The sequence below is a fragment of the Egretta garzetta genome, unplaced genomic scaffold (assembly GCF_000687185.1).
Source record: "Egretta garzetta isolate BGI_Z169 unplaced genomic scaffold, ASM68718v1 scaffold101, whole genome shotgun sequence".
NCBI lineage: Eukaryota > Metazoa > Chordata > Aves > Pelecaniformes > Ardeidae > Egretta > Egretta garzetta.
The window spans coordinates 219,480-236,021 of NW_009258666.1; the positions used below are offsets into that span (position 1 = coordinate 219,480).

At 49.8% G+C, this 16,542-nt stretch overlaps 2 protein-coding genes across 2 annotated transcripts in view; one reads left to right on the plus strand and one right to left on the minus strand.

Annotated features, from left to right (window-relative positions):
• The window catches only part of KDF1 (keratinocyte differentiation factor 1), a 2,865-nt gene extending 1,772 nt beyond the window's left edge, over window positions 1-1,093 (plus strand). Inside the window, exons 2-3 of the mRNA XM_009648473.2 lie at window positions 265-339; window positions 1,011-1,093. Of these exons, the coding sequence (XP_009646768.1) occupies window positions 265-339; window positions 1,011-1,093 (158 nt within the window). The remainder of the gene's footprint in view (window positions 1-264; window positions 340-1,010) is intronic.
• Window positions 1,094-8,514: 7,421 nt separating this feature from the next.
• The window catches only part of NUDC (nuclear distribution C, dynein complex regulator), a 9,683-nt gene continuing 1,655 nt past the window's right edge, over window positions 8,515-16,542 (minus strand). Inside the window, exons 3-9 of the mRNA XM_009648544.2 lie at window positions 14,017-14,217; window positions 13,454-13,537; window positions 13,003-13,116; window positions 12,353-12,547; window positions 11,635-11,718; window positions 11,216-11,334; window positions 8,515-9,487 (exon numbers count right to left, since the gene is read on the minus strand). Coding sequence (XP_009646839.1) covers window positions 9,436-9,487; window positions 11,216-11,334; window positions 11,635-11,718; window positions 12,353-12,547; window positions 13,003-13,116; window positions 13,454-13,537; window positions 14,017-14,217 — 849 coding nt within the window. The 3' untranslated portion in view covers window positions 8,515-9,435. The remainder of the gene's footprint in view (window positions 9,488-11,215; window positions 11,335-11,634; window positions 11,719-12,352; window positions 12,548-13,002; window positions 13,117-13,453; window positions 13,538-14,016; window positions 14,218-16,542) is intronic.

Genomic DNA, 16,542 nt, shown 5'->3' on the forward strand with positions numbered 1-16,542 from the left:
GAAGTAACAAAGGAAACCGGTGGCTGTTGTGCTTCCCGGTTTAGCAGTAAGGCTGCTGTTGCTTCCTGGTATTTAAGAATTATAAAGCTCAGATTACCAAGACAATGGTGGAAGCAATCTGAAGAATTAGACTCTACCTCTCCTATCACCTGAGGGTGGTGCCTTCTGAAGGAGAGCCCTCTGTGTTCCCTGACAGGGATCTTTACTCTTGAGTCATAGCTGCCCATCCTTTCCTGTCTCAGGCCTTCTTGGTTTTCATTCCAGATTTGGCTGTGCAAATATCGGAAGAAACACCAGCAGATGTGATAGCCAGGAATATGAGGCGGCATAGCAGTGCAGGTAACATACCTGGCCGGGTGTCTGCACCAGCATTGCAGGAGTGAGGGGAATGCCCTGAACTCCCTGGATTATGTAGACCTTCAGTTTTCACCATCTGCGAAGGCTGAGCCGATGCCTGCCTCTTAGGTTACCGTATGGGGTGTAGCTTTCTTGAGCTTTGGGAGTGAAGGGAGCTTGGAAGACTGCCTGGGTTGGTGGGTCCTTCTAAAAAGAAGGCAACCCAAGTACGGAGTGCTCTCTGGCCGGGCAGCATCCTTGGCCCGAGAGCTTTCAGCCTCCGGGTATCTTGACAAAGTCTGGGGCTGTATTCGGGGTGTGACCAGCTGAGGGTCACAGCTGGGTTATACTGGGAACAAAAGGAACTGTGCAAAAGGGAAGTGTGGGAGAATTGCAGGCTGTCCCCTGAGCCCTGATCCTCGCGGCATGCATGCTCCACTCCTAAGAGCAGCCCAGGGCTAAAAGACAAGTCTTCTCCTGCATAATAGCAGATCTCTCCTAGAAGATGGCTACAATACAGGCAGGGTTGTTCCCTGCCTGTGGGCTTTGTGTGGCTTTCTCCTCCCTCATGATACACAAAGCCTTTTGTGGCAGTTGCTTACCTAACTGCCAGGCTCTCGGCTGCTGTAGTTCACGTTGTCTAATGTCACCATCTTTTCTCTCTTCTCTCCAAGGCTCTCCAACAAGCAGAGATTCCTCTTTCCAAGACACAGAGACTGACTCATCTGGGGCACCTCTGCTTCAGGTGTATTGTTAAGGAAAAGGACCCAAGCAGCAGGCAGGCATTCCAAGGCCTTGCTGCGATCAGATCTCTCCTCTTTCAATACGGAGCGTGCTATGCCACTTCTGGTTTTTTTCCCGGTCTGCCCTGATCCTTTGTTGAAGCCAAATTTCTCCAGCTGTCTGAATTTTACTGGATTTTTTTTTTTTTTTTTTTTTTTGGACAATATAGAACATCAAGGAAGTGAACTGTGGAGCTAATGAACGTGGGAGGTGGAATGTGTGCCCAGGGAGGAGAAGATGGACAAGGAAGTATCAGATAGCTTGTGCCTCTATGATTTCTGTACTTCACATTTAGCTTCAGCAACCTCAGTGGCCCGGCCCTTTCCCTGCTTTGATGATCTGTCTTACAGTTCTTGCTTCCTGGCATCGCGTATGTTAACTTGGGTAGGGAATAACTGGCTGGTGCCTTGGTGTTTGTGCCGATGCTGAGCTGAAGGCCAAGCACCTGGTCTCTAGGGACCCAAATCTCTATTTAAAGTGTCTGAGTCAGTCCCAAAAATGTAAGTAAGTCCTTTATCCATAGTGTTTGCAGATGCCAGGTCTGCCGCCTTCCTGCTGGCCCTTAGCAGTGTCGTCTCCTGCTGCCTTGCAAGGAGAAGGTTCAGGTAATGCAGTTGGTTTAATCTTCGGCCTCTTGGCCTGTCTCCCGGGGTCGTGCCCATGGCAGAAGGGTGGGATGCCTGGACAGCTGCTCCACTCTCATCTCCTGAGCAGACTGTGGGGATTTGCGGTCACTGCCAGCCTGATGAGAACTGTGGGTGTGAGGTTACCACTTGCAGGTGTTGACCTGTGGCTTGCGTGCCAGTCAGCTCTTCCTCACTCATCTGCCAAGCCCTGTGCGTTTCCCCGAAATGCTTGGTGTCACGCTGACTGCTGGGCAAGTCTTGAACTCGGGTTATGGCAGGTGAGTGAAATAGTTGGCTCATTTTTAAGCTTTTGTGATTAAGAATTGGGCTGTTTGACTCTTCTGCTAGAAACTCCCTTAAAAATGGCTTTGCTTCAAAAGGAAAGCCACCCCTGAGAGCGTCTGCAGAGAGCCCGTGAGGCACTGCTTGGCCCTGCCTTTGCCTTGTGGGCTCTTGGCGCCTTCTCCTTCCCTTCGCTCCTCTCTAATGGCCGGCTGGGAGCAGGAGATGCGATCTCGCTACCCTGAGGGCACGGCACCAGGCGGCCTTGAGGGCTGCAGGATTGCAGCAGGAGGAAGCTGTGTCTTACCTGGTGTTGCCACTTGGTTGTTTATCATAAAGTAAACACGTGAGGCCATGGGACTTGTTTATCTGTTCGGGTGCCCTTGGACATGAATGGAAAACGTTTAGCTGAATTTACCAGCCATAGAATAAACACACCCACTGTTTTGGGGAGAGAGGGAAACCAAAATAGGCCCTGTGCTTTGTTCTGGACCATGGTTTTGTGCCTTAATTGAACTGAAACGTGCCTGAATTGAACTGCAATGTGCCTTTATTTCATAGCCTGTGATAACTCTTCAAAAGGTTGGGTGGAGGGGAGGGGATTTTATTCCTCACATGAGCAATCAGGCTTATTTAACTGGCCAAAGCCCCTTGATATGTACAGTCCCAGTCCCTGTCAGAGCCCGGTTTTGTAAACTGCTCTTGTTTCAGAGCATCCTTTCATCAATTATGGACGTTACTGAGACCACTCCTTGAGACACTGACAGAGAGACATTTTTTAAATTAAAGGGGAGAGACTGAGGCTTGGATTTGGCTTCCCCTCCCCACTTTGTTTTTAAAGCTGTTGGTTTGTGAAAAACCCCATTTATGCAAGGAAGAGACTTGAAGCAAGGCCAGCCCGGGACTCCCAGAGGAGCTGTGTTTGGTCACCTCCTTCCAAATGCCACACGAACTGATGGACCTGCTTGGCTTCCTGCTTCTGAATCGATTTGTACATACGTATTTGGACAAGTTTACTTAAACCTGTGCACTGAAGGCTTCAGCATGGGTCACGTGGACCTGTAGCTTTGTGGTCTGTGCACTGGAGCTTTGGAGATGAGGGGTGAGGATGGATGAGGGGTGAGGATGGACATGCAAAGAGTTGCCGATCACTACTACAGATGCAATAGCACAGTTTTAATGTTTAATCTGTGTACGAAGAGTGAATGTGTATGGATTAAGCTTGCAAAAAAAACCCAAACCAAACAAACCCCCCCCCCAAGAACTCACTTAAGAGGAAGACTGTCAACTTGATGGTCCCTGAAGCTGGTGCACCTGTGGTGTCTTACGGGATTCTTTTGCACTCCTTGGCCCTAAATGTCTGATTTGGTCTTTTTTTTATAAAGATGTGCTCTTTACCTGTGCTGTGTCTTTTGCCTTCCTGCTTGCATCTGTTTGGGGAGGGCATCCCTTGGTGGAGGTAGCCTGGGCCAGGCGGGGTGGGGCGGGGTGCGGGCGGGGTGTTGCCGATCCCTGCTTTCCCAGCAGCAAAGGGACAAAGATATTTTTGTCTATTTGGCAGCATTTGCCCATGCCTGGCAGGGATTGTTCAGAAGGCTGAATGCCGGGCTGGTGCATGGGACATGGGGAAGCTGGGTGCAAATAAAGGAGCCTCTGGGGAAGTGCCTGTTTGGGAAACCTGGACCTTCCCTGAGGGGGTGATGCTGGAACTGAGCTCTGGAAAAACTGAGCCTGGGGTTGTGGGAGAGGGAGAATTTCCAGCTCCTTCCCTGTGGTGTAGGCAGCTGTTGCTAGAAAATGCAAGAATTGCTCTGGAGCGGTTGCTGTCCCTGGTGGCAGGGCAGGATCTGCCTGGGGAGGGAGGCTGGCTCAGTCTCTGACCTGAAGGACCAGTTTTGTGCTTTCTGATTTCACTAACAAAAAAACTCAGCCGATGAACTGCAGAGCTCCGTTCCCTGCCCTTCCCTCCGTTCCCCACCCTGGGCAGAGGACAGCAGGGAGGTGGTCATGGGTGGGATTTTCCCCCTGGTGCATGGGACCAACTCTCCCAGCACCCCGCCGAGGTAAGAGCATGGATGGTGTGAAGGATTTGACGTGTGGAAAACAGACTCCACAATCTGTAACATTGTAAAGTAGGTATGTTTATTCAGCGCTGGGCAGCACGAAGGGTAGTCCCACCAAAGTCGTGCACGCGTGTGTGGTAGCTTGCCTTGAAGTTATACTGCAAAGTGTTACATATACATAAGATTCCCAAATACGCCTATACATATGCATGACTTGTCCCCGCTTTGTATTAAAATTAGCCCCATGAAGTCATTTCCATAAACTCCTCCCAACTGTGCTTGCGCAGTGTCTCCTGGTGGTAGTCGTGGGGATAAGGCCAATGCCTCCTCTCCGTCGCCGCTAGTAACCCCTTGTTCTTGTGCAGACTCAGTTGCTCCTTAGCTCTTGTCCAAACTACGGGGTCGGTTTTAGCTGGTTCTCAAGGCAACTTCTCGATTCTTATCAAGAACTTGTACAATAGACAATAGTGAGCATGGTTTTAAGCAACATCTTCTCTACTAGGATCCCCTTTTCAGATTGGTGCTAACCCCTCCTTTTTTTTTTTTCCTTGAGTTTGATTTGTTAAGGACTCGTGATTCTTGTCTCATCCGTGCACCCATGCAGAAGACTGAGCCCAAACTTGAACCCTGCTGTGCTTGGTCCCCTTCCTGTTCTGTCCCCATTTTGTTAAATGAAGACCAAGTTCAACCTGGCCGGGCACCCTTCGACAGCAGGCAGAGTCCCCCGCGGTTGTGCAAGAGATGAGTTTCCTGGAAGGATTTTAAAGCTGTGAACAGGTAAATGCTGCCTTCTCTTGGCTGGGAAGGGGCTCCAGAGGAGATGGGTTTGTGTCTGGAGCCTTTGAACCAGCTGGTTGGGGCCCCAGGGGAACGGAGCAAAGGCTGCTGGCAGCAGCTTGCCGGCCAACCTCCAGTACCCCATGTGGGGATGAGGCTGTGTCACTGCCATCTCTGCTGTCCCCTCCTGCTGCCCTGCTACTTCCCCCTACAAGCCTGGGCCGTATTTTTCTGCCCTCTGCCTACCCTTCCTCTCTGTTTCTCCAGTGCTTTTCCTGGAAGAGGTTAGTCTTCCCTCAGCACTCGTTCAGCTGGAGCAAGCGAGTAACAGGCAGCATTGCTTCTGCTTCTCTTGGGCACATTGGATCCCCGGGGAAGACTCTTTCTGGAGGCTTTGGGTCCGGTCACTGCTCAGTGCAGCTCTGCTGGGTGCCCAGCATGGGGGGCTCATCCCCTGCCCCAAAGCACCACTTCCTTGCTAGCTGGCTGCTTCAAAACTGCTACTGCGAGATCACTGCAATTTCTGGAAAGATTTGAAAACTTTGCATTTAAAACTATGATGCCACGGTCGATCTGTCTCTGCTGTCAGCCCTCTGTTCAGCGATGCTCCTGCTTTTGAGTTCACTGCATGGTTCATGGGTTTCCTTGCTTGCAGCTGCACGTGGAATGAGTCCACAAGGGTTTTTTTTGTCTGCTGAAGGTCGTGTCTGCTGTCGATCAAGCCATCTCGGCTGCTGCTGTAGTGGGTTTTGCTCTGAGCGTTAGTGTTGAGCGTTTTGCTGAGCGATCTGGCAGAAAGAGTTGGTTGCCCGAGCGGAGATCTTACAAACACAAGAGCCCTTTACCCGGCTGTGTGCATGTAAACATGCCCTTTTCGCGCAGGTGCTTCCTTTTGGGAGCCTGACTCAGCACCTTTCTTTTCCCTGAAGACATCGTTTGATTTTTTTATTGGGCTTGCTTCTGCTGGGAGACTCCCCAGAGAGTCGCACTGCGCGTGGGTCCTCGCCGTGCCGCAGAAGAGCTGCTCTTTGGCACGAGGACTTCAGTAGGATCCAACGCCCTGCACGGCCCAGGCCACCCCACTGCCAGTGGTTCCTTGGGTTCGGGTTAAGGAAGGTCAGTATCTGTGCTGGGAATGGGTGTCTGCGGCTTTGAGTGTTAAAGAAAGAACTTCATCTTCCTCATCTGCACCCTGAGCTACTGAATGATTTATTTCAGTGTGGCTTAGAAGTTAGAAAGTGGATGGATTTACTGTAATTCTTTATACCCTGGCCCTTAGCAGTAACAGAGAAGCTGTGGCTTCTTGAAGGAAGCAGCAATGTTAAATACCCAGGGCTTCCATTTCCCTCTTTGGGGTTTTGCTGTTTCATTGCTTTTTCCAGAACAGTCCTGCAGCCTGGGCCGTTTCCCAGTCTGAGCTGCGATATTCATTAATGAAAGCTAAGCCAAGAGCTGCTCTTGGGGGGGCGGGGTGAAAGATGGGGAAAATTTTCCCATATGGAAAGCCCTCTGCAGCGCCTGTAGCTCTCAAGGTTTTGCTTTTAAAGGCTGCAAGAAGGGGCCCAGCAGCGAGGGAGGCGCAGCCAGGCGTGTGGAGGAGCTCTGGGCTGTGCTGGCAGCCACGGCTCCGGGTGGTGGCAGCACCAAAACGGCTTCTCCAGGTGATTTGACACGGGCGTGGAAAGGCAAAGGGACCTTCATTGCCTGCCACCTTCCAGCACCGCCCTTCCCGGTCTGCTGGGAATGAAGACAAGGATGCATTTGTAAGGTTTGGTTCCCAGCCTCCCTCGTGGTGTCTGGCATTTCCCAGCCGTGGTCACAAGGACGGGGCCACGGGCTGTGGTCTCTGGTAACTCAAAGGTGAGGATTTGCATTCTTTAAGCCACTTTGCAGCTGGTCGGACCAGAGCTGTCCTGCCCTGGCATGATTTACTCCAGAGGAAACTGCCTTCTGGAAGCAAAAGGGTGCTTCTGATTCAGCTTGGCCCGGAGAAAGTCAGGGGCAGCTGGGTGTTTGCAGAGGACAAGGCCGTCAGGAGAAACACCTTCTGTTCCGCTGGCCAGAAGGGTTGAAGTCCAGGGGTAGTGCTGGGATCAACTGCCGTTCACAAACACAGCCCCGGGCATTCACCTGCAGCAGGGTTCAGAGCTGCTGTTATGGCCCTGTTCTCCCAGGCCTGTTTGCCTTTTCCCTTCACCTGCAAAAAAGGTGAAATGACCCTCCTTCACCCCCCAAAACATCTCCCCCAGCTTCCTCTGGGGTTCCTGCTGCTGCCTTTTCTCTGTCTTAACCCTGTCTCCCCTCAGCCGCTACCCAGCCGGTCTCCTGCCAACCAGATCCAAGACCAGTGCCAGCTTGAACTGGAAAACTCGGGAGTTTCACAGCCACGATTACCCTGACTGCTGCCCTGGCTTGCACAAGCCACGACCCTGCAGGGGCTGAGGACAGGAACAGCCACGGAGATTTTGGGTTTGGCAATGCTTGAGGGAGCTCCGCGCTTAGAACAGGCAGCCCAATGCTGCGTAACGGCGAGCGGCTGATCCTGCGGCTGCCGTGCCAGATCCAGGCAGCTGCTGGTGATGGCATCAGGTTGGAGTTGGGGTTTCTGGTGTTGGTTACAGAGCTGAGGCGGTAACAGGGAAGTAACAAAGCTACAGGTTGGGCTTGGGGTGGTGCCTTGAACAGCTGAGAAGGGGTTGAAGCTCGTCACCCCCCCCAGAACAACTCAGTTCCCCCCTGCCCTCACCTGTCCCATGCACCACAGTTAAGCACAGACGCTGGCAGGTACGCTCGCTCCAGGGGTAAGCGCCTTCAGAGCCAGCACAGTCTGGTTTTATGGTAACAGGAGGCCCCAGCAGGGAAACGTGTGCGGGGTGAACTGTGAGACGAACAGGCGGGAGGATCCAGCAGTCCAGAGGCAGCTGCCCTGACCTGGGCCCTTGCTTACCCGCAAGGTCAGTGCTTGACTGGGTGGGTGCTGGTTTTTGACCCCAAGAACCTATAAAACTGGGCAACTAAATGCAAACAACATTCTACTACTCAAAAAACCTCCAACCAACCCAAAACCCAACAAACACGCCAGGTGTGATGCCAGGCTGGACTTTGCCCAAGCAGGTTTTTTCAGCCGTTTGTGCCCTTGCTCTGGTAGGAGGTGGAACCGTTTTGGGGCAGCAGAGGCAAGAACCACAGCAGCGGGGATCTGAGGTAGCCTGTAAAGGACTGACCACAGCCTGGGCTTTTGTGACGCTTCCTTCGTCTGCTCGTCATATGGCAGACCCGGGGCAAGGGTGGCTTCCTCGGCGCAGTCACGCGCTGCTACGTGGAGAGCGGAGCCTGGAGTAATGAGCCTTGGGCGGTCCTGAGTGTTTGAGCTCAGGAGCCGACAGAGTTTGTCGGCACTCTCGAGCGAATCGGGCAGCTCCACCTGCCTCTCCTCGGCTGGGAAGCGAACGCTGGCCCAGAGCAGGGAGCGCGAGAGGCATTCATGGGCAGCTGCAGAGAGCGGGACCCCAGCCCCTGCCAGGCAGCCCCCCAGCCCCCTCCCAGCTCACATCCCCGCCTGCGCAGGCAGCCGGGATCCCTTCTGCGGGAGAAATCACACACTGTACCTGGAAATATGCCACTTTTTTTTTTTTTCTTTATGTTGCACTGCAGTTTTAACAAAGATACGAACATGCAGAATGATGCCACTTGTCAGCAGGAGCTCAGAAAAGAACGCAGCGATGCCTGTCAGTAGTCAGCAGGGAGAGAATCTCTTGGAAGAGGCAGGAGACACACTCCCAGCAAGAACAGCACCCCAAAAACACCCCCCCACACCCTCTCCCTTTCCCACAACCACACACTCTCCAGCCTGCCCTTGCTGTAGGACAGAAGCTCAACCTCTCCAGCTGTGATGGGAGCTCTCCCCTGAGCCCCGCGGGGCTCGGGCTGTTCCATTTCTGGCAAGAACAGAAGGAGCAGCAAGGCAGAGCAGAGTCTGTCTCTACTGCAATAGCTGGTTCTTTTAGACTGGTATTTTCCCTTCCCAAGGAGGCAGGAGGAGAATTATTTTACAAAATCAACTGGCCCTTGTTTTCACAGGAGAGCAGGAAAGCTGAGGGGAAGGGAGTGAAAACTCGCTAGTTTTTTTTTCACTTGCTAGTGAAAACTTTGCTAGAAACTGAAAACTTGAGTGAGTACCTGCTGCCAAACTGAAGAGTTTGAATTAGCGGCTCTGAAGAGCCAGGAGGTGAAGCTAAGCGACTCATTAAGGGTATGTCCCTAAACCTCTCAAGTCTGGCTCTTGTAGCCCTAACACCCTTTTTGCTCTTACCCCTCCTTCTCTCCTAACTGCCGTTTGGGAAGTGTCGCAGATGGTTCTGACCGGAGCTGCTGCAGGCCGCTTCTGTGGCCTTGCGTTCTGCTCAACACAGGACAATGGAGGACGACTCTGTGAAGCTGCCCCCGCAGCAAGCTCGGGTGGGGATGCTGGAAGTGTTTACTTGCCCAAGGTAAGAGATATCCGGCAACACATATCCCGCCCCATTTGACGGGCTGACTGAAAGAGGAGGGGGGGAGAAGGGGAGGGCTCAGTTGAATTTAGCCTTTGAAAAGTCCATTTCTGGATGCTGTTCCATGAACCTGCAAGGAAAACAAAGAGAAGGGCTTGGGTATGAGTCAGCAGGAGCCACAGAGCAGCTCTGTTTGGGGGAGTAAGGCATCCCCACCTCCGGCACCATCCTGTTTGCTTCCTCCCCACGCCCTGCACAGCAGGGACTGTTTTGCTGAGCTCCTTGGGACACACACTCCCCATATTACAAACACTTTTTCCTCGGGTCAGTGGTATCAGCAATCCTACCAGCCATCAAGGTCAGTGAGTCCAAACACAGGGGAGTTATTAATTATCAGACACACACCCTTTAACTGTTACCTCTCGGACAGACACGTAGCAGCTACGACACTGATTGCGGGGCAGAGGGGAGATTGCAAGCGGAGATTACAATTTAAACTCAACAGTGTTATCTTAAGCATTACTGGGGACATGGGGAGTATCTCCAGTGCTGTGACAGTGAAAACTCGTGAAAGATGTGACCAGACAAATCTGGTTTCAGACTAGGTGCAACCTGATTTCAAATGTACTCCAGTCCCAGCAGATAGGGACTATTTGAACTCAGATTGCCACATCAGAAAGTTCTGAGAACACCACGCTGTGCCTATGAGTGATCAGCAGTGATTAGCGCAGGCAGAAGCTCCCAGCTTCCTCCTCTGCCCTGCAGTTCACCAAGGGATACACCACGTAACTCCGCAGAGGATCAACGCACAAAGCACAAGAAAGGGCATGCCTCCGTCTTCCTCCGTGCTCTCGTCTCCTGGCTTCCCCTGAAACGCCACCAGAGCGTTTCCACTTTCCATTTCCACGGAAATAGGTGCTGCGAGAATAGTGTCCTTGTTTAGCAGCCAAGAGGGCTTCACTTGGCAGTGATTAGGATCCACCTGGGTGTCACCGAGTCTACTTTGGCCTGAACAAAGTCTAAACTTCCTATCCGTTCTTTACCAGCCAATCTGCGCACAAGCCAAACTTTCAGAGCACTGAATGAGTGACCTTGCCAACGAGGTATCCTGTACGCTGGCTTCCCAGGAGGAGAGGGCTGCCTCCCATTCTACCAACTCAACAGACAGGCACAAAGGAAGGCTGGTCTCTGCTCTAAACCAGTTGCACCCTATGCTGTACTCAACGCACTGATCAGAGCGATGCTTCTGCCGCTACAGATAAGCCAAGGAAGAAAAGGAGTCGGGCCTCCTTCACCAAATCCTCCTTCCAATCCTGAGATAAGATGTGGCTTTGCACTCGCTGAAGAAGCTGCGTGACCCAGAATTGCCGCCACGCCATCCAAAACGGCCTTGGGAGCACCGCGAGCAATTTCCCTGCCAAGGTGTGTTTATGCCAAACAGGGCAATAAAGGCATAAAAGTGGTATTGGCTTGGAGACAGCTGTCTGGTGGCAGGTGTGCAGGGAGGGGCAATTATCTGGGCTACTGAGTAGAGGGAGATTAGAAAACAATCAAGACCATGTTAAAGTTCAGTAGAGACGGTACCTCCAGTCCCAAACATGCTTTCTGGACTTGAAATCAGCACATTAAGACAATTTCAGAGTTAGGTTATTCCCAGAATTTCCCATTATGCTTTCTACCCCCATGGGCTTTTATAGACACTGGTGGTTGGCCAAGAACTCAACGACTACGTAACTGCAGATGCGAACACAGGTAGGATTGAAGGCCAAGCTGTTTTCTGCTCACGTATTTGTGTCAAAGAGGAAGAGGATGGGGGCTTGGGAAAGCAAATACCCACAAATTAAGGAGGTCTACGCACTTTTTCAAAATGTCTTGCTTCTTCTGTTCATCAGATGTGGGGAGGCCCATGGATTTCTGTCGTTGATCGTACATCATTTTCTCCACCATACTGCGAGTTTCGCTGTCCAGGTCTGACAACTAAAAACAAGGACTTCTATCAAAACTGGAATAACTTGTCTCAACCCATACATAGACCCTGCTTGCAGAGAACAGGAGGACACTGAGGTTACACTGTGCTGTGCGCACAGGCTGCAGAAATACTTATACATTTCAAGTTTGGGGGGCAGTTATGTTATATGATAGCATCCTATGCAGCAGTACTCCCAATATTGGTTTTACGCTGGTAAAAAAATAAAGAAGATGTAGACGTTGAATGTGAGCCAAGTGTGAGCACATTTATGAGAAGGCTCCGTTCGGTAAAACAGGGGGAGTTCTTACCTTTGAGTTCTCTGGATTAATTTTCTTGGTGTTGATTTCCTGGTCTGTGGAGACTAGTTTGTTCCACCATTCCATCTTGTTGATCTGAAGAACAAAAAAGCAAAAATACTTTATTTTTCCTGGACTCGCTCTAGGAATTTTATGTCTCAGTCACAGGAAAAAGCTGCTGGAATCAAGCTTTGACAGTTTTCTAAATGTCAGTAAAATCTGAACGTGGATAAAGGGCGCTGCTTTCATTCTGAACCACTTTAGGTGGCCTGAAGTTCCATAACCAGGAAATCTGAGAGCGTGCCAGATGTCACGTTTGGCACGACATAAATGGGATTACAAACAAGTCACCTGGAGAGGCCTAGAAGGGCCACAATGAGGGACACAATAAGCAATAACGTCTGTCCCTGGATTTTTGTGTCACAAAGAGATGTCAAAACATGGCATGATTCCACTAAGCAACAACTTTATAAAATTACTGAGTTCCTTCCAGCTTTTCCTGAGCTGCCGAGCCATCAGTTGGATATCCTGGATTGGCACAGAGTTAGGCTGAAGACCAGGGGAACCTGCAATGCCCCACTTCAGTAGCATCGCTGACGTCGTACTGAGGATCAGCATGGTTCTTGTTTCAGCTGACAAAGCCCAGGGCTTTCATAGGTTTTGTCAGACTCTTATTTCACCAGGGAACAGGCAGACAAGTCTGAATCCTCCCTGATTCATCCTGCTTTACCTTCTCCAGATGCACGGTGACTGTTTTACCATCTTCAATCAGCCAGGAGCTCTCCTCCACCTTCACTTCATTGAAAAGCTCTCCATCGATGACAGGCGAATGACCCTTCAGGCCAACTTTGAGGCGCCGTCTCTGGATATCCACCACCACATCCTTCCCCTTCAACCTGAAGTTCACCTTGAAAGGGACGGCCAGCTGGACCAGACAGAGGTCAGATTTGAGGAGCTGAGCAGTGAAGCCTCTCCTTACCCTCTTGTGCTGCTACTCTAAGACTTTTTGCCTTGGTTTCGCCAGAATAAGACAAAGCACATGATATTTTCCTTGGGATACTTAGCAAGCGGGAGGTGAAAGGAAACAAGAATAACTTTGGCAACAGGATGGCCAATACCTCAAAGGGACCATAAAAAAGGAAGCAGATTTTAACATCTTGCTGAAACAAGACCAAGGTTTGGCAAAGTTAACTACAGCTTCTGGGCGTTTTATTTAGTTACCAAGCTCTCTCCCAGCTATTGAAATGTTGCCGTTAAGTACCACTAACAACCTTCCGCAGGCAACTGAGATACAGGGCATCGGCTCCACTGTTCCTACCAGCACCTGCTCTTATTCCCTATCTCAGATTCCTCAGATCCTGGTAATCAGGCAATACTTACATCCAATTCTGAAAGAGTCTGTGTCCATCTATAATTTGGAAGGTCAGCTCCGTTGCCAGAGTTGGGTTTAAGTTTTCCTTTATCCTTCTCATCTTCCTCTTCATCATCTGTTTCCTAAGCAACCAATTTAAAGTGTAAAGAAAGAAGCTTTTCGAGTTTCCACTTATTTTTCACTTGTAACAACAGTTCTTGGTTCTTACAAGAATTTCAGGTCAGGTGCATCTATTTGATATTCACACAAATTTAGCCCAAAATGTATAGGTGTTTTTGTTAAAACATAATTACAAAAAAGGAAAGGAAAACAAAACACAAAAAAACCCCCACTGAAATCTTTGGGAATTAAGTGTGTATTCTCAACGCATTCCCTCATGTTTACAGCAGTTCTCATGGCTGTCCAGGAACCTATTTCTCTCACTCTCAGACTAAAGTAAAGTCCCTAGATAAGCTTTACCTGTTTGTTAGAATCTGAAGATTCACCTTCATCCTCTGAGGGTTTCACTGGGACACTGTTACTCTGTCCTTGTGCCTCTTTTTTCTGTTTAAGAAGAGAATGAACATGCTCAGACAAGTGATGGTGCTCCGTGTTACTCACTTAGCTGACACTAGGTGGCCTTAGCCTCCTCAGCTGAAACTAAGGAGCAGGACTCAGAACCGCACTCAAGACTGACCAGGGAATTTTCAGCCCTTGGAACAGTGTTATAGGAAAGTGGTGCTGTCTATGGGAAAACTCCTGTGGTCCTCATACCTTGATGACTGTAGCAGAAGGTGTTGCTACAATCAGAGTAGCTTGCTGAAGGCAGAAAAGCAAAGTGAGTTATGGGAGAATCTGCATGAAAATGCAGTGGGGTTTGGCTTAGGCTAATTTAATTTCAAAGCACACCAGTCTGGTGGTCCAGACACTGCAGAGGAACAAGCCTTGAGTCATTTTAACCACTCACTGCTACCCGAGCTACCTGCAGGCCAAAGGAGGAGACGACCTAGATGGTATCTGCAGGTACCAGACACTGCTCTCACCTGGTTGATTTCCAGCTGCAGCCTTTCTGCTTCCTCGTCTGTAAGTTCCTTAATCCTTGGCTCGTTTGCTTCTTGCTTTTCTTTAGCAAGTTTCGCAGCTCGCTCGGCCTTTTCACGCCGCTCTGCCTCTTGACGAGCCTTTTTCTCTTTCCGCTCCTTCTGAGCTAGTTTGTTGTGATGGTTGAAGGTATCTGTGATCAGCTGAAAGACAGCAATACATACCAAAGGGTTTTTAAAAAATCATCACTTTTTCAAACAGAGATGAAGCCAACTCAACTGTCTACTGAGGAGCACAAGCACATTTGTTAGTCATACAGATGTTGTGACTTTTCCCCTCATTTTCACTCTAGTCTTTTTGACTGAAAATCTAGAATAGGGGGAAACTCTAAATATTTAAATGTAGCCCTTCCTAGTTCTTCCTTATTGTCCTGGTTTCGGCTGGGATAGAGTTAATTTTCTTCATAGTAGCTAGCATAGTGCTGGGTTTTGGATTTAGTACTAGAAGAATGTTGATAACACACTGATGTTTTTAGTTGTTGCCAAGTAGTGCTCAGACTACTCAAGGACTTTTTTGAGCTTCTCCTACTTGGCCAGGTGCTTAACAAGCTGGGAGGGAGCACAGCTAGGAGAGCTAACCCAAACTGACCAAAGAGCTATTCCGTAACATATAATGTCATGCTCGGGGCGGGGGGGGGGTTGGTCGGTTGCAGGGAGAGTGATCACCGCTCGGGGACTGCTGGCGGCTCAAGACGGGCTGGGCATCGGTTGGCGGGTGGTGAGCAACTGCGTTGTGCATTGTTCATTTTGTATACTCTGTATATTCTGTTACCATTCTCATTATTACTATTATTATTATTTTCTCTTATTAAACTGTCTTTATCTCAGCCCTTTCTTCTCCTTCCTGATTCTCTCCCCCATCCCACTGAGGGAGGGGGGAGTGAGCGAGCGGCTGCATGGTGCTTAGTTGCCAGCCGGGTTAAACCACGACACTTATACAGGGAGTGTATTTCCATGGAGAGAACATAAAAATAGAGATTCTGCATTTGTTTTGGCCTTTGTGCAAATCCAGCAGGATGAGCAGACGCCTAACCCAGCCATTTGACAACTACGCTGTACAGCTAGCACAGTTGGAAGAATGGGGACCCAAGGGGTTTTTACCTACTGCTGACCTTTCCCACGACTGGGCGCTAGAGGAGATTCAGCGTCCTGATTTAGAGGAGTAACATCTGAAAAGCTCGATGTTTTAGGGGCAAGTTCCTACATAAGTCTTTGCTTGAAACCTCACTCTAAATTCTTATGTCTTTGTGACTACGAAAAGCAAAATCCCAAGGTCTCTGATGCAAACGGCTGTACTGCTCGGAGGGAAAGTTGAGTACACAGGCAGGGAGCCAGAGCAATCGCCCCGTGGTCGATAACACCAGCAGTTCTGTGCAAAGCAGCACGTATGAGAACCAAAGTCTGCTCCAGAAAACAATATAGACAGAATCCAAGAAAAGGAATTGAAGCAGAGAGATTTCTCAGACAGGTTGGGGGGGTGTCTCAGGTACTGATTTTATATTTGTATCTCTATCCCAGAAACTTCTGAGGGTGGGATTCAGCACCTTTCCAGAGCAACTCAAAGTGTCCATGCCTTGTAGTTTTGTAACCAACCACCAAGTATTTCTGCTCTGTTTTAAAGGGGAAAGCAAGATTTATTTATACAATACGAGACCAGGGTATCCTAGGATACAGAATTCAAGACGTGTGTCTCCAAGACGTGTGTCTCCCAGCCTCTGCTCCTAACCACACCACAATCCACAGTGAGCAAACTATTTACACTGCCTGCGCTTGTCAGCATGCACACACCGCACTGCTCTCGATGTACCACTCCCCTGATTCTGCACAAGGACTTCTCAAATGCCACCCATAAACAACAACGACTTTCCCACCCTCTCCTCTTTCTCTTTGATGCCAAAGGGTGAGCAGGACTGGGGAAGAAGCTTCTTCCATTTTTGTTGTGGTTACTATGGTGTCAGAGACTCTGTATTGAACACCTTTTCAGAAGGCCATAAAGCATTTTAACAGATACCACCCAAGGACACGAACACTTTTCTTTTATAGGCACAGACACAAATTTGTTATAGAATTGCCAACAACAGTAGCCAAGACCTCCAAAAGCACCAACCGGTGCTCATCCCTGCAATGCTACTCAGGGTTTCGCTCCCTGGGAGCACAGAGTCCCCAGGAATTTGGGGAGATTTGCTCTCTAGCCTAAGAAAAACAGTAGTAGGCTTCATCTTTCTTACTTTGAAACCATCCTCTTTCCCAGCCCTCACCTGCCTCAGTTTTGCCACTTTATCGACCAGACAGGGTACGTTACACACTATGTTAGCAATTAACATCTGCCCTAATGCATTCGACATGGCAGCAGCACCTGTTTTGCTGGTGGAGTTCCAGTAGTCCAGGAAGGGGAACAGCTGCTATACTGGTAAGTACAAACAAGAAACCTTCAGTTCTCGTTTGAATGCTCTGGTTCTTATTTCCCTA